At 38.8% G+C, this 26,834-nt stretch overlaps 2 protein-coding genes across 2 annotated transcripts in view; one reads left to right on the plus strand and one right to left on the minus strand.

Annotated features, from left to right (window-relative positions):
- Window positions 1-11: 11 nt before the first annotated feature.
- On the plus strand, window positions 12-15,719 carry LOC109095936 (telomere-associated protein RIF1-like). Its single transcript, XM_042763592.1, has 36 exons — window positions 12-203; window positions 1,141-1,262; window positions 1,584-1,662; window positions 1,861-1,957; window positions 2,917-3,047; window positions 3,157-3,248; window positions 3,358-3,547; window positions 3,634-3,726; window positions 3,839-3,977; window positions 4,325-4,476; window positions 4,618-4,732; window positions 4,945-5,121; window positions 5,661-5,771; window positions 5,950-6,012; window positions 6,106-6,206; window positions 6,714-6,800; window positions 6,933-7,006; window positions 7,168-7,348; window positions 7,456-7,563; window positions 7,658-7,806; window positions 7,948-8,048; window positions 8,125-8,404; window positions 8,489-8,531; window positions 8,624-8,823; window positions 8,906-8,999; window positions 9,978-10,109; window positions 10,209-10,351; window positions 10,529-10,618; window positions 10,703-10,763; window positions 10,871-13,810; window positions 13,925-14,047; window positions 14,158-14,244; window positions 14,477-14,592; window positions 14,778-14,931; window positions 15,012-15,132; window positions 15,213-15,719. Exons 2-36 carry the CDS (start codon window positions 1,150-1,152, stop codon window positions 15,446-15,448), a joined length of 7,173 nt encoding a protein of 2,390 aa, XP_042619526.1. The 5' UTR covers window positions 12-203; window positions 1,141-1,149; the 3' UTR covers window positions 15,449-15,719.
- Window positions 15,720-16,763: 1,044 nt separating this feature from the next.
- neb (nebulin) overlaps window positions 16,764-26,834 on the minus strand; it is a 60,096-nt gene continuing 50,025 nt past the window's right edge. Inside the window, 18 exon segments of the mRNA XM_042763593.1 lie at window positions 16,764-17,514; window positions 17,695-17,798; window positions 18,539-18,682; window positions 18,877-18,969; window positions 19,115-19,301; window positions 20,220-20,327; window positions 20,740-20,832; window positions 21,281-21,373; window positions 22,085-22,177; window positions 22,462-22,554; window positions 22,936-22,958; window positions 22,961-23,027; window positions 23,571-23,675; window positions 23,988-24,092; window positions 24,511-24,615; window positions 24,730-24,843; window positions 25,283-25,393; window positions 26,422-26,532. Coding sequence (XP_042619527.1) covers window positions 17,341-17,514; window positions 17,695-17,798; window positions 18,539-18,682; window positions 18,877-18,969; window positions 19,115-19,301; window positions 20,220-20,327; window positions 20,740-20,832; window positions 21,281-21,373; window positions 22,085-22,177; window positions 22,462-22,554; window positions 22,936-22,958; window positions 22,961-23,027; window positions 23,571-23,675; window positions 23,988-24,092; window positions 24,511-24,615; window positions 24,730-24,843; window positions 25,283-25,393; window positions 26,422-26,532 — 1,923 coding nt within the window. The 3' untranslated portion in view covers window positions 16,764-17,340.

Consider the following 26,834-nt stretch of genomic DNA (forward strand, 5'->3'; position numbering starts at 1 on the left):
GGAGATGACGTGGGGTTGAAGGTGACGTTTTCAACGCGTCATGTTTGGCGCCAGCATTTTCGCGGGGAGTGAGGACTGGACAGACGCTGCGTAGCCTTGATCATTTACAAACATTGTCGTATAAACGTCCCCGATTCCTCTGATAAAGCTCGTGAGTCGATGAGATCGCTTTCAGTGGTCGATAGCGTGTCCTCAGGCGCGAGGTGAGTTGTGTCTGTTGATGAGTGTGTTCAGGGGGTTGGGTGGGTAACATGATGAGGGTAACTAGCTTGCTAACTCTGCAGTCTTTGTAGGGGAAGTTACTGTTGGATTAGATTGAATACAGCAAACGCATACACGACGGATTAAAGGTTTCAATAAACGGCACATTTTGATCTGTGTTTGCTGCACGCGAGGTGCCCACAAGTTTTACGCTCAACGCACATGATAACACAATAGCTTTAAGAAACAAACGACAACATGGTCTAATATTTGCATTTCGGACAGCTCAACCAATTTGGGCACACCCACCAGTAAAAAAAAAATAGTATTTACAAGCAAATATATTGTGATATTTGGCAGAGTATTGGTAATAATGGATGATGTATTGCTATTAGCCTCGTGCACCTGGCTAAGTTAGCTAAACAATACATTTTAAGATCCGTGTGAGGTTTTATTCTCCCCAGATGTGTCAGTAAGTTGACATAAACGACTGAATTTACATCTCTTGCTGTTTATTTGAAGACATTATTGCCGTTTGTTCATCAGAGATCTCGTGTGCCTCGAGAAAACACGATGTTCTGCATGCATTGACTCCAGCTCACTAACAAAATAACATTAAATAGTTTAAATATTCACTTTTCACACGTTCACATTTATGCATAGTGTTTCATAATCGACTATTAATTGCAGACTATTAAATATGATGCACAACTGTGTTTAAGGGGGTGAAAGGTGGGACTAATTCTAATGTCCCACAGGTCCAAGGGGCAGAAGAGTTTCGAAATATATTTATAAAATTTTATTTAAAGCAACAAAGCTAATGAAGCCATTTAAAGCCCTGCTCCAATTAAACAACTGAACTTAACATTTTATTGCATTGTATTCGTTCTTGTAGTCAGTGCTGTATGCATGACTTTGATGTGCTTTCCTGTCTCTCAGGTTGTGAGGATGATGGCAGCAGTGCCTCTATCTAGTGCCAGCCTCCTTCCTCTTCTGGAGTGTCTGGAAGATGAAGCAGCCGGGCTGTCAGAGAAGACCGATGCCTACATCACCATCGCAAAGTAAGTGTTAACCTACAGTTCTGGTGTCTGTCTGTGTAGAAAGCTTTTAGTCAAATATATGGATGTCTCCTCATGATAAAAGCTTAAAAGTGTTGTAGTGATACAGTTCTGTCATTTTGTTTTGTATTGCAAGTATGTATCATTGCACATGTATAGAGTGTATTGATTATGCTAAGCGGAAGCTCAAATGTACTTGCTCAGTGCATTAGAACGTACCTTATTGGTTCTTGCGTGTTTGGTGGGCATGCAATTGAGCTTTAACTTTTAAAGGTATTTATAGATTAATTGTGGGATTTTTGTTGTTTTTTTTCTTTCTCTTAGCCGCCTAAATGGAGAAGAGGGGCGTCAGTTTCTGTCTGTAGTTGTAAAGCATTTTGCACGTCTAAGTAAAGTCCTTTTGGTAAGTTGGTCTCCTCTATGGATTACCAGACTCATTCACTGGAATGTTTTGAATGTAACTGAACGTTTGACACTTACATTTTTGTGGTGTTGTTTTGTTTGTTTGTTGTAAGTAAAATTAAGCAGAAGCTATTCATTCAGAAAGCTATGTCTTTGCTGTGTCATCAGCCCTGCAGATGAATTATGTTTTTCCTTTCAGGTTCATATCTCCAGTGAGAACGAGGAGCTGTGTCAGGCTGCATTGCAGGCTTTGGGATTCTGTGTCTTCCACTCACACATTGTTTCAGTCATACCAGGTATAGAAGTTGTTGAATTCTTCAGTATAATATACTTTTCTTTTTATTACTTTCCGTTAGGGCTGGGCGGTATGACGGTGTGTATATATATATCATTACTGCAGGATAAAGTGTTAGAGATCATTAGAGATTATGCTATATCGTGTATTCCGTGGAATGCAAATATATACGTAACATAGTACTAAAAAGTTATATACACGTTTGAGTGATAAGAAAACCTGCATGAATGAGAAAATAAAGAGTGGGACACATTCACGCTGACTGATACACACACTCAGAAAACGCCTTTTTTTAAGACAGCATGCAATCGGGAATTTGGGACTTGCATGATGTTTAATAAAGTTAAGCGCAATAAGCAGTGAAAAAGAACTCAGTCCACTTCTTGCGCTGACTGACACAGCTAAAGCACCTCTCTCAGACAGCATGTGATCACGAAAACAGTTCTCTTTCATGCTTGAGTGGTTAAATACGCACACAATTGTTAAAATACCCATTGTGTTGAGTTTTCCCGTAAACACAGTTGGTTATGTGTTAAATAAACACAAACAGTTGGGTGAAAACCAGATGTGTATCAGTATATTGGATCTGTGCAGTTGGTCTTATTAATGGTTTTCACTCACTGCACTTGACTGAATCACCTCTGGATCTTTAATTAGAATCAAGACTATGCATTGTTTTATTTATACACTTTATTCAATTTCTATAGTATTTCTTACTGCATGTTAAATAAACGTACTGTAGCTGAATAAGTTAAGTTTATTGTATATATATATATACATTCTATTGTGTTTGTAATTTCTTTTTATATATATTTAAAAAAAGGAAAAATAGCTATTTTGAGATATTGTTATCATGAATTAAAATTTCTCATACTGTGAAATAAGATTTTGGTCATATTGCCCACCCTTACTTTCAATAACAAGTAGCATCCATAATCTCTTTATCTTTCTTTGCTGCAGCAAATATTTCAGAAGATATACTGTCTACGCTCTGTAATGTTGTGGTAAAATCAAAAGAGAAGTTTACGTGCACTCGAGCATTATGGGTGATTTCAAAACAGAATTTCACGCCAGAGGTGGCATCCAAAAAGGTTTGTTTACCATGCATGGTCTGCTTGAAATAAACTATATATTTTTATAGTCCTTTTCCCCTCCATTTTCCTTTTTTTGTGGCTAAAAATGTTGCCTTTTACATTTCAGGTACCAGAGATTCTGAAGAGTCTAGAGGCCATGCGGAACAGAGAGGTTCAGTCCATCCTCATTGAACATGAATCACTTAATGTCGTCATAAGGTTTGTTGCAAATTCCCATACTTTTCACTTTCTTGGTAGTGCCATCTTGCAGTGCTCTTCATGCTGGAAGTACTTTGTAAATAAGATTTGATTTTGTGGTGAACATCAGGTTGCTGGAGCAGGCCCCGTCTCAGATGGCTGCTGGAGCCGTGTGCTGGGCCAATCTGGTTATTCCTCTGGTGGTTCACTCGGCCAATAAAGTGCGCTTGCGTGCGGCAGCAGCCCTGGAGCTGGGCATGCCTCTTCTTCTGGAGAAACAGCAGGAGGTGGCGGCCATTGTAGAGCCAATGATGTCTTCTGTAAGTGTATACAACAGTTGTTGTTTTTTTGTGCATATATAAATATAAATAACCATAGTGCTTCTCTAATTCTCTGCTGCATCTAGATGCTCATCCCTGAAATGCAGAAGCTGTTTGCCTCAAAAAATGAGACCAATATGCTGAAGCTGTGGCCCCTGTTTGTGAGACTTCTGGGGAAGGTAAAATACTTAGTCAACATGCGCTGCTCTTCGAGTCTCACTATTTCAGTTCTGAATCTTGAGATTGTCATTGTGGATAAGTATGTGTTTCTATTGTATATCTTTTTTTCAGTTGCTCCACAAAGGTGGTGCTTTCATTAACTCCTTGCTGTATTTAGAGGAGCTTGGTTTCCGCAACTCCTCCCCTAATATTAAGAAGATTGCCTTCATAGCTTGGAAGAGCCTCATTGACAACTTCGCCCTTAATTCAGGCAAGTTTATTTACTATTTACTTTGTGTACAGTCACAGAAAACTTTAGAGAATTACATGATTTTGCTTTGTGGAAAGTCAGGAAAGTATTTTTTTTATTTATCAAGTTATGCTTTAGCATTAGCTAAAGATGCATTTTGGAGTTAATGTTTAAAAATTCTTATTCAGTAACCTCAAATGAGATGGAAATTCATTGGTCAAAAGATGTGGGAACCTTTTGGACCCAGATAGCAACAGTTCATAGCTTTTCTATTATTATTATTATTATTATTATTATTTAATTTTTGTCAAACATCTTGCTTTTTCTCAGCTGTTGTTTTTTAAGTTGTAATGTTTTCTCTTGTGCAGAAATCCTGTGCAGCAGCAAGCGTCTGAAGCTCCTCATGCAGCCCCTCAGTTCCATCCAGGTCAGGACTGAAGCTCTTCTGCTCACCAAGCTGGAGGTGTGGTGGTACCTTGTGGTCAAGCTCGGACCCAACCTGTCCACTAACTTTGAGCAGGTAAAATTCATTGTGCTTAGATTGATGAATAATGCTTTTTGTTCCTTGCAGACAATTGTAACCGTTGTATGGCCATGGGCATATTAGTTACTGAGAACATTGTATATCTCTATCCCTTCTTTCCCTCACTCTCTCTTAAAGGTTGGTGTACCGCTACTGCACAGCGCACTTCCCTCTGATTCGCCACTGCAGTCCCCAGCTACACCTGCTAGAACCCCTAACCCAAGCAATGGCACCCCTAACACCCCTAAATCAGGTAAAGTGTTAAAGTGACAAGTACAGCACATTTCTTCTCATTGTGCCTTCAGCTTATGAAGGGGATAGAATGAGATTACATCAAGTTGGCATGAAGTGGCAATTCACCCCATATATTTTCTAAATGCATGTTTATAAATCTTACCCTCCAATGTTGTTGTTGTTGTTGTTGTTTTATTTTTTTTTTTAATGCTTCATCTTTCTGTTCTCCAGGCATTCCTTCCTGCAGCACGCCGAGCGCTACTCCTCGCATGAATCTGAACAGCAGTGTGCTGGTGGCTCAGTCCTACCGCTCCATTCAGCTCCTAGGACTAGAGATGCTCCTGCACTGGCTTGTGGGTCCAGAGGTTACAGACACAGCAGCTAGAGAAAATCTTCAGCTCAGCCTGGGTAATTATATGCATAGTATTGTCTGAGCTTTAAGGGTTGTTTTCTATCAGTGATGCTTTTGTGTTAAAGTGGACCCAACGTGACAGTTTGTACAAAGCTAATGTGAATGTCATTTGGTTAGTAATCTTGATGTTCATATCAGAGTCCGACTGATATATCGTTTTGCCGATATTATCGGCCGATATGAGCCTGTCGCCGATATATCGGTATCTGCTAATATGCCGCCGATGTGATTGTTTTTTTTGTTTTTTGTTTTTTTTTTGGCTCCACTCATGCACGATAATATCGTGCATCGTCGATCTCACGGGCTGACGATATGACAATTTGAAAAATGACCGTATCGCCCAACATTAGTTCACTTATGACGTTCTTGTGGTTTGTACATTCAAAAACTTATCAGTAAGTATCCATCATAAATGTTTGCCTCAAAAGCCATGGAAATGTATTGGTAAACATGAACCATTAATACAGCCTGGTATATTGAACCTTATTGTAATTACTATATGCTAGCAGTCAGTGTGCCATTTGTTTGTTTCCAGAGCCCCTGACGCATCCGCTCTTTACCAGCCCTTCCTCCTTCAGTAGACATGCCTCCACCCTCATATCAGCCGTCAAAGAAGGCTTCATTACTGTGGGAAAGCACGCTCCAGGTATTCAACATAATCTGCACAATGTAGCCTAGATTCATGATTTTAACTTCGATTTTATCTTAGCGGTTTCTTTTGTTGGCCTGCTTTGAAGCAAAGGTTTATTATTATTGAGTTCATCAGGAAATGAAAGCGATGCTGTCCATGTCCATCACCTGATATAAGTATTTATTTTCCACAGAAGCGCTTCTTAATCTCATTTGGAGCAACCTGATCTATTCTGTCAGCACAACAATAGAAGCTTGTATGTTAACATTTACATTATCTTGGAGTGTCAAAGATAATTTGCATAGATACTTTGTGTTGTGGATACTGGCTCATTGTAGTTTGTTAACAGGTAATAAGAAGGAACGGCAGGGGTCAGAGGTTCTCACGCTGCTTCTACAGGCTTTGCAGTCCATCCTGTCCTCAGATGTTCTGCCTGCTGAACGTGCCCTGGTAAGATCATGGTGAAAATGACCTGCTAAATGGCTTTAATGCTGAGTGTTACCCAACCCCACTGCAGTCTGGCATGCTGAACATATACTACCTTTTAAAAGGTGGGATTTAGTAAGATAACTTCCCATTCATCAAACATTCATCAAAAAAGTCATAATTTCCACAAAAACAGCATATTAGAATGATTTCTGAAAGATTGTGTAAGACCGAAGACTGGAGGAATGGCTGCTGAGAATTCAGCTTTGCCATCACAAGGATTTAATTAAATTTTAAAATATATGTAAATAAAACAAATTGTTTTTAATTATAAAGGTGTCATTACTACTGTTTTTACTGCATTTTTAATCAAAAATGCTGCCTTGGTGAGCATGAGACTTCAAAACCTTTGCCATTCAAATGTCTTTTCTTTTTTTTTTTTTTTTAATAGTGTATTCAAAGGTTATGTAGGTTGTTGGTTTGACCATGCTGTTTGAACACATTTTTGCATTGCTTCAATATTTGCTGCAGCTTTTGCTGGAGGCCACTGTTAATGGAATACCTCAGAAGGTGCTTGGTTCTGCTGCTTATCAAGTGGCAAACATGGATGTGTTAAATGTAAGTGCCTTTTTTTACCCCTTATTGTAAAGCCTTGATAAAGTAATTAATATTTTGATAAAATTTTCACCCTTTAATTTCATGCATGAATATAAATCATGAATGTAAAAAGATTCTCCACATCTTTTTCAGGGTACACCTGCACTTTTCCTAATACTGCTATTCTACAAGAGTAACCAGCTCTCCTCCTTTCTTGAAGATGAGAGGTAAGTGTAAATCCTTTAAAATAAGTCTTTTAATACCTAATATCGAAACCAAAACTTTTGTTCCAGAGATTTTTTTGCAATAAACCTTTTTTAAAAAAAGTAATACCTCTCATTTCTAGTTTGATTGTTCAACTGGGGCAATATTTTCTTGCATCTGGCAGGTTTTTTTCAAGCCTGGAGACCCTTGTGAGTTGTGGGTTTTGTGGACCTACATCTCCCCTGGCGTTTGGAGAGGCTGTTTTAGGAGCGATTAGTGGGAGTGTGGAGGCTGTTAAGATCAAGAAACAGCTCTGGAGGATGTGGAGTGTGGTTGTAAACCCTCTGACGGACACCATCACTCAGGTACTAAACTCAGATCATCAATGCTGTCTGCTGTTGAATGAATGTGCATTTCAGTGCTAGTCAAACCTTGTTTCACTACTAAGTGAAAAATCATTGTTCCAACACAGACCAATGAAGTGAATCAAGGGGATGCTCTGGAGCATAATTTCAGTGCCATTTACAGTGCCTTGATGTTCCCAGTTATTCACCTGCTGCCTGGTTTGCCCCTGCCCCAAGTAAGAGATCATTTTAGCTTTTGTGCAGATGCTTTCTTGCTGTATTATGCAAATACTTCATATGTTCTTATTTGACAATGACTTTTTTTAATAGACTACTCAGAAGGCCATGATCGGTACCTGGTCCAGGCTTTACAAGGCGTTTGCTCGCTGCTCAGCTTTGGTAGCCACAGCGGAGGAGAACACAAGCTGCGAAGAGCTGTGTGCCAAGATCTGTGGCTCTCTTGACAGTGAGGCTCTGAAAGTATGGAAGATTTATTCAGTTGTGCACCTAATTGGGATGTTGGGTCTATTGTAACTTCTCTTCCGTGTATGTGTTTATATGTATGTAGAAATTTAATTTTTTTTTTTTTTTTTTTTTTTTTTTTTTTTTTTTTTTTTTTTAAGTATGCCTATGCTAGATGCAATATCCAATATCTTGCTGGTAATCATTGAGAGTATGGACTTCTCTCCTTACACCCCACAATTCCAGCAGAAGATGAAATGTAAGGCTTTTGCTGCAGATCCATTACAAAGTTGTGTAATGGCACTGTGTCACCATGTTTTCATGTTAATCCGTAGCTCCTCATACACCCTTGAGTTGGGTGCGCAAGAGAAGTAGAGCCCTGGGGAATCTCTCGACCTTCCACACTCTCCTGGTGCAGACTCTCGAAGCATTCCTCTCTGTGGATTTCTCAGAAGCATCTGTAGAGTCCACCGGTGGAGTTGTAAATGGAATCGGCTTGACGTTGATCTCTAGCTTGTCAACTCTTTTCACTAATATCACACTGCCCACGTTTATACAAGAGGTGCTGTCCTCCCTCACCAAACCACTCTCACGCCTTTTTGAACTGGTCTCCAGGTGTGTGATGGTTTCTCATCTTTCATACTTGGAATGTTTTTTTGTTTTTTTCATCGTCCTTTAACACTGTTTTTCATTTATAAAACACGATGAACCATCAAAGCTCAGTACAACACTAGGACCCAAGGTAAGAATTTACCCAGCTTTGAAATCGAAATCTTTTATATGTAGGGTTTGGCTGGCTCTGTCGTATTTATTTATTTGCTGTTTTTCTCATAGCTGGAGAAACTGGCCACGGACCTGCTTGGCTGCCTTCAGACACAATCAACTCTCCATGACGATGAGATGCTTGCCATGTTGTCGCCTTTGCTCTGCGTGCTTTTTCTGCACAAGAGCAAGCAAATTCGCACTGTGGTCATGCAGTTCTGGAATGCCACTTTTGGAAATGCACTCACCTTGACTTACCCTGATCCTCTTAAGTATGTTTTCATGCCATTTTTGGGTATTTTGTGTAAAATGTCTTAAAATTTGTGTTTTAAATATATATTTATTTTTCCTCAGGTCTGTATTAAGTCAGGTTAAGCAAAAGACTCCATTGATTTTACCTGGTTTTGAAGCCGTTGATGCACCTGATGATTGTAGTGGACAGTATACGGTACAGTTCAATGTTTCATCCAGTGCAAATAATTGTCCCTGCAGTGATTATATTGTTAACACAGAGCTGTAAACAGTAAATTAGGGGTGGGCGATATGGAAAAAATATCATTTCACAGTTTCTATAAAAAACAACACAATACACTATCACAACACAGTTCTTTATCATGTTGGTTTTACTATTATGCAAGCTGTCTGAGCATTACAGCCTAACTAATTTTCCTATTATAAAGACAAAGGCTTTCAAGGTAAAAAAAAAAAAGAATGGCAGATATTTAGGCCAAAGAGGGTGAAGATAAAAATCTTTGTTCTTAATTTTTTAATAACAAAGATAAAAGAATGGCAAAGATACACATTACAACTACACATAATATACAAATAAAACAAACAGTGCTTTATTTTCAGGTACAATAGGTGTATTTAGCAGGCGCATTCAAGAAATTGAATGAACAAATATAAAAATAAAACAGTGTATAAACTGATTCCTAAAGCAACTGTATAAAATTTCTTCAGTGTACTTTCATTTTAGACATAACCAAACGCATCTACATGTAAACCTTGTGTGATTTGACAGTATTAGCACAAAAGATAACAGTTCAATAATCAGGCGCTGTTTGACACTTCAGGTGTATGCGGCGCTCAGAAAAAGCACAGGTCAGACCAGCGCGTGAATGAAACATTTAAAAGAATGTGCAAATAATGAGAGCGTAACTCCTGTTGAGAGTAACTCTACTGCTGAGTCAACACTGATGTGAATGCATGTGGCCTTGTACAGTATATGACGGAGGCGCCAAAACTGCAGCTGATAGAATGTATGTTGTAGCACGATACTACGATATTTCTTCAAAAGCTGATCATGGAGACATTTTTATCGTCCACTATCAAAAATAGTCATATCGCACACCCCTATAGTAAATTTAGCTCAGCCAAACATGTTGGGTTTTCTTTTATTCATAAGCATGTTTTGTTCTCTTATAAGGGTGAGAGTTCTCAGCTGGACCCTCAGATCAGCGGGGTAAAGATGTCCTCTGTGGGAAAGAGGGACTCCCTCCTGGCGAGGGCAGAAGAGCTAAAAGGAAGAGGATCTTTAACTGCTGCAAAGCCTGTGTCTGTGAGTATGAATGTGAAAATGCATCTAAACTTGAAAATTTAAATGGTGTCACTTAATTAGCATAAAGGTTCCTCAACAAATCACCTATTGACTCTCTAGGTAAAGCTGGATTTCGGATCACCCAAGCCATTGAGGCGGGAAGCTATTGAGGAGGAGGCATCAGTGGATTTTGTTTTTATTCCACCTGAGACAAAGGAGAGAGTGCTAACTGAGCACCAGAAAGAGGTCAAAAGAACTAAACGGTAAGTTTGGTTTAAGTTCTTTCACAGTTGTTTCATGCCATGGGAGATGTCTAAAATCTTAAGTCTGGTAGTTTAGATGTCACTGTTAAGATTCTCTAAGCATTTTGAAAATAAGAAATTGTCAGAACTGATGTTTTTCTGTTTCTGTTTGTTTTCTGCCTTGATTTTGTTGCATAAGGTTGACATTCCTGCTCTCTATAATAACCTGGATGCATCCCTGGACACTACAGTCTTCTCACAGTATACTCAGAGTCAAGAGGAGTCCATGTATGTATTGGAGTTATGGTTTTGTTTTTGTTTTATTAAATATGTGTATATATATTAACCACTGTAAACAATGTTTCTTTTTAGGGACAAATTAACAAAAGATGAAAAGCATCAACCAGAGGAAGAGTCTGATGTTCAGCTAAAGGTAAAACAGCTTTTTTTAACTCTGGCACTGCTGTTTTGGTTGTGAAGGATATGTATGCATGCTTTCTGTTAAGGGAATTAATTTGTTGTAATATTGTCCCCCCAAAGGAGGTTGCCGCAAGTGAGGAACCGATCACCGATGTTAAAGTAACCCAAGAAGGCACCAGATCAGCCGTAGAAACACCAGAGAAAGATACACAAAATAAAGATCAAATTTCAGAGAAAAATCAGTCACCATTGAGTGACATCTCAGTTGATGTGAGTGGGCATGAGAAAAGTGGAGTTGAGGGGACCAGCCCTAATGTTTCAAGTTCATCTGATATGATATCCGGTACACCACCTAAACCCAATAGCAGGCGTCAGTCATTTATAACCTTAGAGAAATATGATGAAAGGAAATCACCAAGTCCTGCAAGTGTAGCATTTGTTGGTCCACGCACCCGCAAATCGAGTAGGCTGGGTTCTTCAAAGGCATCAGAGTCTACTCCAAATGGTTCACAACTTCAGACTACAAAAGAGGACTCTGAGGAATCTCGTAAGAGGAGCAGCACTGACCCATCTGCTCAAAATGAGGAGGCAAAAGTGGAGGCAAAAGATGAGATGTTAACGGGAGGTCATCACATTGAAGGTACAGATGAAGAAGAGGATGATGTGGTCCCAGATACCCAGACCCAATTATCTGGTGAAGCGTCAGGTTTTCAGAACAGTCCTGTGTCTAAAGCCAATGCAGAGGAACAAGATTCTCCTGAAAAAGATTCACAGAGTGATTCTCAAGCTAATCAAGAACTAAGAAGATCAGGCAGACGGCGAAGTAAACCTTTACGCCCAGGGGAAGATTCAGGGGAGATGAAAAGCAAATGTCAAGAACAAATTGCAGACTCTGTGTTGACAAATACACAGAAGCCATTACTGTCTCCAACAAGTAACATTTTGACTGGAAGAAGGAGAAGTAAGGTTATTGAAGACAGTAAAGCTGAAGGAGATGAGCTGAACAAAATAATTAAAGGAGAGCCTTATCAAAGTAATTCACAGATTTCCTCTGCAGAATCTTCACAGGCAATAGGTTTGCCTGGTAATAAAGAGCTAAGCCAGTCTGAGCCCTCTTCCGAAACTTCTCCTGTAACTCAATCAGATAGCCAAAGCAAAGAGAGATTGCCAACTCTCAATGAGTCTGAGGGTCTGTCACTGGGTAGAACTACAAGGAAGACCAAAATGCACCTTGAGGAGTCAACAGACAAGGAGGTAGATGAAAACTCTCAAAATGATCCTCAAAATGTTGCATCCGCTTTGCCAAAGAAACATTCACAGACATCTCTTTCTGATTCTGAGGCTGATAGCCAGCAAACTGTCCGAACACGAAGAACAAGGAGATCTGAATCTCAATTACTGGAGCTGTCTGGTTCACAGACCAAAGATGACTCGAGTCAGACAGACTCTCAAACACTCACTATGGTGAAGGGGAGAGCTACGAGGAGGAGAGCTGCAGAAGAAGAGACAGACTCTACTAGAGATGCAACATCATCTGTAAATGCTGAGGACTTAAGCCAAGACTCCTCTGAAGGTCTTGGTAGATACAGAACTCGAAGATCTAAAGGTTTGTTGGCTTCTACTGACAATCCAGAGTCTGAAATCTCTGATAGCCGAGAAGACGGACCAAGGCCTAAAAAGAGACTGCGGAAACCATTATCCACAGAGGTGCTACCAGTTGCCACAGAACCGAAAGGTACTGAGATAGTGCCAGATATGGAGGGTGTTGATGTTTCAATAGAAATGTCACAGGATGAGGCAGATCATGAAACTAGTTTGAATGTTTCAGCTAGTGGGACCAAAGAAGAGGTCCCTTCCCCTGATGGTGCACCACATGAACAGATTACCTCTGAAAAAGGAGCAGAAGATGCCAAAATTGAAACTGATACAGATGAAAAGGAGACCATTACTGAGAAGGCGGAGGGTGAAGAATTGAATTCATCTTCACAGATTGGATCTGAAGATTTAACCCAGAAGACTGACATTTTGCGTAAATGCCCACATACCAGGGGACGGGGACGTGGACGTAGACGATCGAGAACCTGCAACTGCTTTTCAAACAACCGCGACGTGTTCTCACAGGACAGTGACTTCCAAGAATCGCAAGATCTGAAAAATGAGCAGGTTCCACTTGTCTCTGATGCCCTGAACTCTCAACCAGAGCAGTCAAGCTCAACATCTGTATCAGAGAAAAGCAAGAGCTCAGCAATTTCAGATGTCTCTGATTTTGATGTTCAGCCATTTTCAGCCTTGCCTGCACAGCTTCCATCTGAGGTTATGCCTTCCGAAAGTCCCATTGCAAAGCTTGGTGTAATTGTTTCTCAGCTGTCTGAAGCACAGGAAGGAGCACCGCTTAAATTGTCCAAACTGACAGATAAATCAAACAAGGAGCATGTAGAGGTCCCGGAGGCGGAGACAAATCAGTTAGAGAGTTCTGGGTGCGCAGGTAGTCAAAAGCACAAAGAGGAGGAAGATAGATTGGAAAACAGTTCAGTAAGTCAAGAACCCCTCCAGAGTTCAACACCTCAAGACACATCTCCAAGTCAAGGTCGCCCAGTGGAAGATGCACCTATATGCCAAGAGCAACTAGAGTCTTCCCATGTCCAGCAGGAGGATGCCGTTAACCCAGCAGTGACGGAATGTGAAGACCTAGCTGTTTCAGAGCCAAGTGGAGAAAAGGTGGTGTTGCCGGAAGAGTCAAATGGCAAAGAATTGCTTGACAAGGATGTTGCTCTTGTCGAGAAGGATGAAGACACTCCGGTAGACAACCGTGATCTTCCTGTGGACACACAAGAGTCGTCGTCGTCTGTGCCACCTCAGAGCAGTACATCTGAAGCCTGCTTAGATTCTCCACTCAAGCCTAAACCTTTGGACGCTCTCAGCGGAGAGCTAGAGCCTGGCCAGAGTCCGAGCAGAAACCGATCTCGTGTCTGGTCACCATCCGCTTCTCCATCTACCAGTATTCTAAAGAAGGGACAAAAGAGAACATGTGAAGAGGATACACCCTCCCCCCTTCAGAAGGTATTTGACTGTATACTTTAATATTTAGGAAAATGGACTTACAAACAAGTGTAATTTAAGCTTTTATATATAATTTATTATTATTATTATTATATATATTTTTATTTTTTGCAGTCTCGTCGAGTGTCTTTTGCAACTCCAATTTATCATCAAGAACTGGCTGATGATATTGATCGACGTAGTCCAGTTATTCGCACAAGCTCGCCTAGGTCAAAAGTCTTGAGTGGGCAGTCGAAGGTGTGTGTGTGTGATACTAGTTTTGAAATTTATTACATCTTGGATATAAAACACTGATTAGGTTTCAACTTTTCATGGGTTATTGTTAAATGTCTTCAATTTCATTACAGTATATCACTACACCCACAAAAGGCTATTCAAGTCTAAGTCCACGTAACCTCCGTAGCCCTGGATCCAAAAGCTCTAAAAAATGCCTGGTAATTATTTTCTTGCCTTGTAGTTCATTTGCTACTGTTTATATTACTCATGCAGTCTGCCTATTAATAATGTTTCATAAGTTCATAAAGATTTGTTATTTTCTTAATTGAGAAATTAAGACTGCTGAAGTTAATGTTTAATACTGTAATTCAGTTGCATCAGACTTTAGTTTATTTGAACAGTAGCTCCAAGCAGAAATGGTGTTAAAATGTTCCTCTTTCTATATCATAGATTTCAGAAATGAGCCAGGAGCCACGTCCTATTGCTAAAGATTGTGTTTATCCAGCACTCGTTGGCTGCTCTACCCCTATAGAGGCTGTTTTACCACAGATATCCTCCAACATGTGGTAAGCCAGATCACCCGTTTCCCCTCCAGTACAGATTGGGTTCAGTTCATTCCTCAGTTTTAATTTAAATCCTCGAAAAAACGTTCTGACCTTATGAACCAAATACATTTAAGTATTGAGTATAAGTGAAGTGTTAACCCTAATGTAATTAATTTGCATGCATTTTTATTCCGTTGTGTATTTAGGCCTCGTGGCTTTGGTCAGCTCGTTAGAGCTAGAAACATTAAAACGGTTGGAGACCTGAGTGCCCTTACCCCGAGTGAAATCAAGTCTCTTCCTATTCGTTCACCCAAGCTGTCCAATGTGAGGAAAGCACTTAAAACCTATCATGAACAACAGGTATTGTGCATTGTCTTTACATTAGTATTTTCTCCTTCATTATGGGAGATCATTCTTACACTTCACATTTGGCCATACAGAGAAAAGGGCGTTCTGATGACCTCAAAAGCTTTGACGAAATGGAGAAAATGACATCTGAGCCTGAAGAGATGGAGCTTCCTCAAAATCAAGATGAGGAGCAAACACCAGGAGAGGCTCAAGGTAAGCATTTTTTTTTTTTTCTGTAAAATCCATCATTGCTGATACAGTCAGCATAACTCATGACTCCCAACTTTTTGCAGATGACAAGCCATCAGAGGTGGGTGTAGATTCAGAACTGATGGCTGAGGAGAACAAATCTTGTGATTTGCCATCAGATGTTGTAGCCCTTAGTGGACGCCTAACTTCAGAGGAACTTGGTCGCTGCTCACCCGAACAGCTGGGCCTGATGCACGAACATCTGAGCGGAATGATGAGAAGCATTGTGACCCATATGCAGGCCCGCTTGCTGAGTAATCTTGATGAGAGCTTGCCATGAGGACATTTAGACATTTTCCTGATATCAGAATTCACTTTTAACTTGAAGATTAACAGTGGACTGCTCATTTCTCAAGTTTTAGCTTGAATTTTAGAGTAGATGAATTTCTAATTATGCTCTTTCAGAGAATAGACTTAAATGGCCAAAAGCCATTTCCATTGCTACTTAAGTGTCAATGTATTTTATGGAGTGCTTTTTAAGACTGTAAAATTGCGCTGAGATGCCAAGGAAACTTTTTTTTTTTTTTAATAAAGTTATAGTATTAATAAAATTTCATTTATCCCTGTTTTTTGTTTGTTTTTGGGGGCTTTTTTTTCTTTTCCAATGGATCTTTGAACAAACTACCAAATTACAAATTTGGTAATTTTTTTTATTGCTGCAAAAGACTATTATTAACAAAAATGTAAAATGTTCTTAAGGTGTTAACATTAAATGCTTTAGTTCAGTGGTTCTCAATACCATTTTGTATGTATTTGAGTCTTACCACTTCAGACATTTGTTCTATTCAACTGTAAGTGCCTCGCGAAGTGGACATCACAGAATATTCCCACCATGATTCCAGTTTGAAGGGAGTACGTTCCATTCAAAGGGCATTAAAGTGTGCGAGATGTGAGTTTAAATTGTATTTATTTACAGAGGTATATTATGACACTTCTCTAGTAAGTTTTTCGTGTGTGTGTGAAGACACTGCAGGCCGTGGCATAGTGCAAATCTGTGAATGAATGTTCTGAAGTAAACTTCAATGGATTGTTAATGCTAGCCAACGCATCAACTAAAGTTAACAAATGGGACCTTCATTGACCTGTGTTTAATTTCAGACAGAAGTACTCTTTGCAAAAACGGTTTCATCAAAATAATATTCTGGGTTAAACAGTATTAAAGGGATATTTGACTGAAAAATCTGTATTTTACTCACTTTTGTTGATCATCTTCGAAACATGAAGATTCTTTTTTTTTTTTTTTTTGTCCATCTCAAGAAAAAAAAAAATTGTTTCAAAAAAATACAAAAAGGCATTGTAAAAGTAATCACCATGAATTGAGTGCTTCAGCTATGATAAACGGAAGCCCAAATGTGTTTAATGCACATTTTATTGTATTTTTATATTTCTTTAAGACTGAAAATTTTGGCCAAGGTGACTTTCAAATGACAGACAAAAATTATTTTGTTTGAGAGATGAAAGTCAGAGGTTTGGAATGACATGAGGTTGAGTAAATGACAGAATTTTCATTTTTGGGTGAATTGTCTCCTTAAGAATCTTCAACCCTTTGTTGATCAATTAAGAAAACAAACTTCAAATCCACGACAGAAAACAGATTGACTGCAGAAGCGTGGTGTGCTTTATTAGCTACTGATTCAAGGTATACATCTTCCTCTAACCCCACACCTACAGAATCAAAGAAACAAAACACATGCAAATAGTGGCCAGCCTTCAGCGAGGGAGGGAGGAGGCTTCTTTTTAACATCAAGACTTTTTCACTTTAGAGGAACCGATGGCCCGTCCTCAACATTTTCAAGTTTTTTTTTTTCTTTCCTTTTTCATTTTCAGGTGGCAACCTTAGTGCAAATGTTTCAAAGTTAAAACTTCTTTGAATTTAGTGTGATTGCAATATACAAAAAATAATGGGCTCCAGTTACTTAACTGCTAGAATAGAACAACAAAGATAAATACAATTGTCTGTGACTGAAATAGGTATGTATAATTTGTCAGTTTCTCATGCCACAACCACAATAGACTTTGTGACATGGGCACAAAGGAAATTTCCTAAGAGTAATGAGGATAAAACAGAAGCATAACTACTTTGACTAACAGTACACATTAAATCGTTTTTTCCATTTGAGTGGATCTCAAGCTCCCTCATCCAAAGGGTGTTTGAGAGGACACTAGGTGTATTCAGATGGCTTCCACATAGTTGGCGGGCAGCATACCGGTCTTTCCAGTACGCTGCACAGTGCCATACATCCAACCCTCATCGATGGCCTGCACGTTCATAATGACGTCACCGTCCTTGAAGGACACCTCATCATTGTCTGCAGCAGAGTAGTCATACATGGCACGGACGGTTTTCTGTTGAAGACAGAGAACAATATTAAACAACCAACTTCACCATCAATTAAACAGTGAATATGCCATTACTTTTTGAACTAAGATATAATATGTACAGTAGAGCATATATGAATACACATATGATATTAGCATATTATACTACTATGATATTGAAATTGGCAGTGGTCTCTCAGTACTTACTCCAGTGGTTGAAGGATGCGAGGGGACAGACGAAACGGTGGTCTGTTGTGTTGCCACAGAGGAGGATCTCTGCTGAACCTCAATCGTCTTGGTCTGTGTGTAACCTATATGACACAACAGCACAGATTTATTGTTACATATTTCTCTGGCACTATTTAGCATTCAGTTTTTGCCCTTTTTAACTTCCTATAAGCCGTTTCTTGTCATTATTCGTAATACAGACACGGTAGGCCAGATTAAAAATTTTACATTCCACTTAAATAAAACAAGCTGAATTATTAGTTATTTGTTTATCTATTTTTGTCCATCTTTAATGTTGCAATGAAACTGAAGTACTGACAGATTCTTTCTCTTCCATATTGTGACACCTCTGTGTTCCTGTGGCTCAGTGGTAGAGCATTGCGTTAGCAGCGCAAACGGTTGTGGGTTCGATTCCCAGGGAACACGTTACTTAAAAAAATGTTAGCCTGAATGCACTGTAAGTCGCATCTGCTAAATGAATAAATGTAAATGAAGCCACCTCTGAATGAAATGAGTTATTGAAAAAGAAAAAAATGTAGGATGTGGACTTGGTTCTGGATTTTGAGATGTGGGCATTTCACTCAGTAATGAATGCAAGCTTGCAGTTGATTGCAAGAAAGGGGTGGAGTTTAAATGGAGTCTAGCGTGTCACCAGAGAGTCTAGCGTTTCACTAAAAGATCCAGTTACAATATTAGAATTAAAAATAAAAATAAAACACGGATGAATCATTTACAAAAAGGTCATTGTCATGCATTCAGAAAATGAATCACCGACTATTAAGCTAAACCTAGGGTGAAGGCAAACCAAGCGCTTTAAACATACCGTGTAAAGCGGAGACACCAAAGCCATTGCTGTAGAGGGATGCGTGGTGGTCCACATTCTCAGACACCTCTGACTTCTCATCGCCCACACCACTCATTGCGCTGGTGGAGCGGGAGTGCTCCTTACTGCGGCGCTGGGCTTGGACTGAACAATGGGACAAACATGTCAACGTTACCTCCTCTTTGACAGACTGTCTTCAGTCAAGAAAGGTGGCAGATAAATATACATCCACAGTAGTTTGGCGCAGAATGTCACAACTGCCCAATCAGAACCAAGTGTTCCAGAGAACTGTTCTAATAAGGCCTTTTAAGTCCAGTGACAGCAGAGGAGAGGCCTACCTGACATCATGTGAAGACTTCTGGACTGTATGTTGTCCTCAGCAGGGTCATAGTCAAAGACAGAGCCGGGGTTTGTGCGCCACACACGCAGGTCTTTGAGAAAAAGGAAACCCAGTTTTATTGAATGTTTCTATTCGAAACTCACTTAGTTCATGTGTATGATCTGTATATGTCATGTTTTTCTATATTTATAGGAAGTGTGTTTAGTGTGTACAGGACACAGTATGTGTCAGCTGACCAGTGGTGGTCTCCTGATCGTGCTCCTCTGCACGTCTCCTCTCCATCTCCACCACACGTCTCTGGATGCCGCGGTAGTTGATGTCACTGAAGTCCTGGGTGTTCCTCTTCACGCGCTCAGTGATGGGGTCTGAGATGGTGGGGGTGAAGCTGCCCTTGCTCTTCTCAAAGTCCTGGTGGTATCTGACCTGAGAAGACCAACAGACAGCAAAACATGAGGCAGCTACGGTTTTAGTGCTTCAAAGTGGACATGAAATGGAAGCTGAGTTTGTCTTCCGTTTTGGACATATATCAAAGTGAAATAAAACTGATTTTGTACATTGGGAATTAGCTATGATCTCGCTGGAGAGGACAAACTATTGTCCCGTCATCAGAGAAGAGATAGCATCACTAACGCAAGAAGAAGCTGATGTTTTGGATTAAAGATTAGCGAGCACATGAGTTAAAAAAATCAAGTGTACAGATAAATCATTTATAATAGCATGTAATATAAATGCAATATTCCATTAAAAAATAAGAATAGTCAAGTTTGATTTCATTGTGACATTAAGGCTTAAATAAACAACAAGACTTTTATCCCAATTTTGAATTTGGGGCTGTCACAGATTTCACAGAAAATCGCATTGTTTATAATGGGCACAGACTCAGATTATGATTTTATCCAGCTGGAGGAGATTAAACGTTTGATTTTTTGAGATGATTTTAGAACAAATGTTGTTCTCATTTGTCATTAGTCTCCTAGCAATGAGGCGCATGTTTCTGAGTGAGTGCAAAATGTTGTAAAATCTGTTCAGAATTTAAAAGTCGAGAAGTGTTTTCCAGTCATACTATAAATTAAATCCATACTGCTAATTATGGATATTAATTTTTATGACACTTCTGATGTTTTTGGGGTTTTTTTACATAAAAATTCTGTCCTTTGAATTTTTGTTCTCAAGACTACCGACAGTAGATAGTATTGCATTGTGTAATTTTTGTCCCAAATCCTTAAACTCGTTACATTCAACTCCCAAACATTTCTGAATGCAACTGTCCGACCTTCATAAAATACAGAAAAATCATTTCCCTCTATACTGCTTAAGGTCAAGATTTAAAAGTCATCTTACTCCAGAGATATTACGCTGAGTTTCTTTAACACGTCTCATCTCAGGGGTGTCCAGCACAAATGCGGCCTTACCCTGCACCTGCTTACGGAAGCTGTCCGAGTACAGAACCTGGACAAAAGACAACACAGCACATATATTAGAAACCATATCATTCTGGATTATGATTATGTGTCAAGCCCCTTTGGAAGACACACCAGGAAATCAGGACATTAGACAAAGGACATGAATATGACATCCATCAACACAACCCTGGGTGTTATTATGATTTCAGACAGATGAATTAGAAGGATCTTCAGAGGGCTGGATTAAAAGTAAATGGGTCCCGAGATGAAGGTTTGTAGTGATGATGATCAGTTACAGAATTAAATTCAACATATGGAAGAGTACAGTTAATATTATTAGCCTCCAAATGAAATGAAGGTATTAGAGTGGTTACATTTACACGTCACACACACACACACACACACACACACACACACACACACACACACACACACTCGTGTCCTGTGTCTGTGAGTACCGAGCTAATCTGCAATTGGTTCCGTTTGACCCTCTCCATCTCTGGAGTGAACACCACAGGCGTTCCCTTCACAGAAAGGTCCTTATACAAAACCTAGAGCAGAAAAGAACAGCGCCCCCCCAGAGGCCAGTCAGAAACTGAACACAATGATACGCAAGTCTTTGGAGAGCAGTCACATCAAACTTCACACACAACACACAATGAGCTTATATCCCAGATTTAAAAATAGTAACCTGGTTGGGAAGAGAAAACAACAAATGTGGGATACAAGAGCTCATCTGATATTGGATTAGCAACAATGTCTGGAGTTGAACAATCACATAAGTTTTTAAGAACTCACAGCAGAAAGGGGACCTCACTAGGGTGGGATATGATGTGGTCAATTACATTAGATGAAAATGGGGTTTAAGCATTACATTTCATATGCTTCAATTGTTTTGCATCAATGATGGTATTGTATAAGTTGGAAATTAAGAAGTATATTGGAAGCGTTAATGGGATCAGAGCCACTCTCAAGTAAACCCTGTAGAGCTTCCACTACCGAGCTGATGTGCTTCTGATTCTCTTTGACCCGCTTCATCTCGGGGAGGTCCGGTATGGCTGTGCCTCGACCCAGCGAATCCTTGTATTTTATCTACCCAAGGATTAATTTCGACATATCAAATAAACAGCACAAACATGAACCAAAACAGCAAAAGAACGAACATCCACAGAGATAACATACACAACAATATCAGCCCTGTTCCAAACCCTTAGATGCCTACATAGGCAGCTGCCTTCTAAAATTAGATTTTAAGTGCCCATAAGTAGCATATTTGTACATCTCTACATAAGCAACTGCTTCATGTTCATGATACAAAAGATAGCATAACATTACATAAAGGTGGCAAAACCAGAAGCGTGCTTATGATGCTTTAAAATGCTTCCTGCATAGGCAGCTTGTTAGGTTTTGGAGCAAAGCAATTGCATTGTTAAGGAATCGATAATGTTGTTGATAATACAAAATTAAAACAAGATATTAATTTATTTATTTTGTAAAATAAATAAATAAAAAACAATAAGTGAAGTAAAGTTTATGGTTTGGTACCTAATTATTACATGAAAGAATCAGTTGCTAATTATTAGCCTACATCTACATACAGTATATACCAAGTATTACTGAAAAAAAAGGGAAAACAGGATTTTGTCACATGAGCTAGATGAGAGTTACACATATTGTTATAAATGATGGATTTGATGCAGGGACGTATTTTTAGGGTCACTAGGGGGACTAGTATAATGATGGAGAGACGAGGAACAGGGAATGTTTTATGGGTGGGTCAGAGAGGGTCACACCGGAGTGTACCGTGCTAATATTTTGCTGATTGCGTTTAGCTCTCTCCATCTCTGGGGTTTCTGAAATAGCTGTTCCTACTCCCAAATCTTCCTTGTATTGGATCTTTAAGCATGAAGAGGCAATGGGGCAAAAAAAGTAAAAATGTCAATAAACTTTTGAATATTAATGTTTAAAACCAAAAGACAAACTTTGTTGAAATAAAACACAAAACACCTGAAAACAAAAGTGAACAAAATGTAAAATGTAAGAAAAAGAACATGGATCTTAAGCTAGAAAAAAATGTGGTGGAGTAATTAAGAGGGAAGAAGGGTGAAATGAGACTTTAAAGAACAAGAGTATAAATTTGTCTAAACAAGAAGTCTTCTTTAAAGAGAAAAACACACTACCGAGCTGATGTTCTTCTGAGTTTCCCGTACACGCTTCACCTCAGGAAGGTCGGCTATAGATATGCCTTGCTTTAGTGAATCCCTGTATTTAATCTAATACACATTTCAGTCCATTAGGAGCATGGAACAGTTGTGATAATGACACATATGCATAAGATTAAGAAGAAAAGAGAGGTTGAGTGTTTTAAACAGTGCAGCACTAGTCAAGTCTTGGGACCAGTGTCAAATGAAGATGGATAAATGTATGGGCCATGTTATTTTAAGTTGTTTAAAATGATGAGAGGAAGAGGCTATTATTTCAACTCAGTCAAACGTTAAAATTATAACTTATTAGGTGGTATATATTAAAATGATTGTTCGTGTCTGATATTAAATTTCTTAGGATGCTGACAGAATTTAGATTAAAATTAGGAGGCATTTATGGGGCACTCCAACAGGAAGCAGGGTGAATGATGGGGTCACACCGCAGTGTACCGTGCTAACAGCCTCCTGATTGCTTTAACCCTCTCCATCTCAGGGGTTTCTGATATGGCTGTTCCTTGCCCAAGCTCCTCCTTGTAATGGATCTTTGGGATTGTACAAGCATAAGGAGGCATTAACATTTGTTTTTGTTATCTTTTGGGATAAGTAGTTTTCATTTGTTTTGTCTGGGGACGCTTCAGAATGTTCTTTTGCAACATAAAAAAACAGACTAAACATTTGAGAAAAGGACAAACAAAGAAACAAAAACATTTCAGACACATCATTGAAGACAGCAACACAAGTAAGACATAAAATATTTAAATATTAAGCTTGTAAAATGGTTAGAGATATTATTTAAGATGAAGAAAGGTCAACATCATCAAATTTGATGATTACCGTTAGTGGCTTTGCTAGTTTATGACAACAAGTTAATGACTATATTAGACGACGGTCTGTTTAGGATATCTACATTTACATGATAAAAAAAAAATAGTTAACAAGAAATGTTAACTTGTTGTTTAAGTACAGAAAAAATTAAAAGGTGGTGTAAAGCAAGAAATGAGAACAGAAAAAGACCAACAAAAAAAAGGTTTGTGGTTAGAATGTAAAAAAAATAAAATAAAAAATACTCATAGGGCAGTAGGTACCGAGCTGAAATTCTTTGTATTTTCTTTAACACGAAGCATTTCAGGGGTGTCCTTTACTGCTGAAACTTTGCCCTTACTGTTTTTAAGGTCAATCTGGTACTGTAGCTAAAAAGAAAAGAGCACAAAAGCAGTCAAAAATGACACAAAAATGCAGCAAGAGAAAACAGTGCAACCAAAAATGTTCAAAATCATTCGAGAGAATTGCGATATAGATAACTACTGTAACTAAGCCAGCATAAGAAATGTGGAATCTGCCTACTCTTTTATTTTTATTTCTTAGACAAACAGGAAAGACAAGGACCAAAGACAACAAAGGGAACAAACATCACTTTTAAGCTAAGATGAATAAAACAGGAACATAATATGGACTGAACAGACATAAAATGGACTGGCACAAACCCTTGAAGAAACACTTACAGTGCTGAAGTTCTTCTGGTTCTCACGCACTCTTTGCATCTCAGGAGTGTCAAACACAGGCACATAGTGGGACATAGTCTTTTCAGCCTCCTCCTTGTACTTTTTCTATAAGATAAAGCACAAAACAGAGATTCTGAGTTGACAAAATTGAGTTGTTCATGAGATTACACTTAAATAATCAACAATATATTTCATAAAACAGCTATAAAACCAGTGGCACTGGATGATAGCTTAAAAAATGATCACTTTCCATTAATAAGGTAAAAAAAAAAACAGCCTAAAACGTTTTCAAATATCTAAAAGTCTTTTTGTTGAATTTATGGTGAATAACCTTCAGAAACTGTTTAATGTCTATCTCAAGAGGTCAAGCTGAAAAAATATGTGAACTGTTACCAAAACGTGTCTACTGTGTGAATCCCTGATTTTCTAACAACACACGTGCAATAAACATCAAAACGTACAAATTTGACAAAAAAAACAAAAACAAAAAACAGAGCATTTCTTAAAGAAGCAACCGTCATACCTGGCTCACAATGTTCCTGATCTGCTGAGCGTGGAGGATGTCTGGGGTGTCAATGACTGTGGTGTATGTGCTTCTGTCATGCTCAGCATTCTGCTTGTACTTGGTCTGAAAAAAAAATTTCAAAACAAATGTATCGGTCAGTGTTGAAATGTTGGTGCTGATAGTTAAGGGAATCAACTCTGAAATACTGGAATTATGGGGTGGAGATCATTTGTGTACCTGACTGAGAATATCTGTGGCATTCCTTGCCCTCAAGAAGTCTGGAGTGTCATTAGCCAAAGCCAACATGCCTTTTCCCTTGATCTCTTGCTCCAGTGATTTCTTGTACTCTCTCTGCAGGAATTAGGCAGACATCATCATACTCATGTGACCATGTACATACAGTATGTTTGTTTATCAGTGATCTTTACAATCACACCAAGTGAGCTACAAACACACACACACACACACAAACAAAAATCAGCATTATAACCACAAAGAATAAGAAGATATTAACATCGGAGCTGTAAATGAAAAATAAATAAATAAGGGAGTTCATTTAGAATGGAAAGACAAAATGACATTTAGGGGGAGTCTCAATGGGATGAGCTGACTTGATTTACCAAACCTAGTTAGATGGCGTATCACAAGAAAACTCCATTAGCTTGATTAGTTTTCTCATTAGCAAGAGGCAAAGGGAATCATTTCTGCCTGATTAGTGTGTTGAGGAGGAAGTGGCGCTGAGGCAGAGGACTGCAGGTAAGATAATTCAGCTGAGCTTTAGCCATCCTACCTCACAAAGGATCTGAGTAGCATTCTTTGCTCTCAGTAACTCAGGAGTTTCCTCCAGCACTGTAAGCCCTTTACCCTTCACCCCTTCCTCTAGATCCCTCCTGTACTCTTTCTACAAGGCGGAGAAGAACAGAAAGACTGCAGACACATAGCACACACATAGACATAGACACAGTACTTCTGCAGTACTGCTCTCACTGTCATTTCAACGTCACCAAGCATTTGCTCTGGGTATAAGTTCAAGTTTTATATCCATATAATCAAGGTGCATGATGTGTCCATACACCAATAAAGTAACTAAGCATAATCTGCTTAGAGCAAAGGCATTGCTGAGTTTGAAAACAACTTGATAAAGACATAAACAATGTTTATCAGAAATCTCACAGGCAAGAATATTGACAAAAAAACATTGTCAGAGACTCTTTAACATGTACATTCTTTTTGTAGCAACATTCATGTGATTTTGAAGCCAAACCAAGATCTAAAGAGGTTAAAATATAATAAAAACATGTATATAATAAGCTTAAATGTTTTCATGTACATGCTCAGGGTAACCAAGATCTAAAGAGGTTATTTTAAAACAAAATTTAAAATAAAATAAAATAAAATAAAATAAAATAACATGTTATTTTATGTGCATGCTCAGGATAACTGAAGTAGAGTGGAAGTACATAGGTTTAAAAAAATCCAAGATATATGACCATAAAAGATTTGAAAAACCTTAATAACAGGGTTCCCACACCTTTGGTTAAATTAATTTCAATGAATTTCTAAAAATAATTTTAAAGAGGCACAATGATACATTTTGGGCCAAGCATAACTTTTTAGAACTTTGTTAGTTTTCACAACTTTTCCTGGCCTGGAAATCCCTGCCTAAAACTAAATTTCCTATTTCCAATTTTCTATTACTGTGGGAACCTTGTGAAAAAAAAAGAGAGAGAGAAAAAAAACACACACATACACACACAGATGTTGGATGGGGAAGTGTATTACAGTGGAATGATGGTTCATGCATACTAACCAAAACCTACTTGGGTATAATGGAAACTTCAAAGACACTCATGTAAGGATTATTACGTGTATGTGGTCTTAGTATTATTACCAGGATGGAAGGAAGAGAATATAAGGGCTTCATGTTACCTCGCTAATAATTTTCGTGGCGTGTCTGACATGCATCATGGCAGGGGTGACCTCCAACCCAGAGAGGTTCTTTCCTTTCATTGTCATCTCAAAGTCCTTCTTATACTCTTTCTATCCACCACAAAGATAGAAGAGTGAGAGATACATGAAGCTTCTGGATTACTGGTCCAGTACACCATGGTCATAATGTTTTGAGTAGCTTGATCTTCACTTAAAGTGCTTTCTCCCATCAGTGTGTTGTAGGTACATTAAAACTATCAAAATGGTTATAAAATACATGAAACACATAAACGCCTACCATAAATTCATGGATCTTGGTTGGAAATTGTGGTGTCCCAATTACTTACCAGCATTACAATATTTGTATCCACATAAAAGCACAGTGTTTGAATTCCACTTAGCATTTCTCAGTC

The sequence above is a fragment of the Cyprinus carpio genome, chromosome A9 (assembly GCF_018340385.1).
Source record: "Cyprinus carpio isolate SPL01 chromosome A9, ASM1834038v1, whole genome shotgun sequence".
Lineage (NCBI taxonomy): Eukaryota > Metazoa > Chordata > Actinopteri > Cypriniformes > Cyprinidae > Cyprinus > Cyprinus carpio.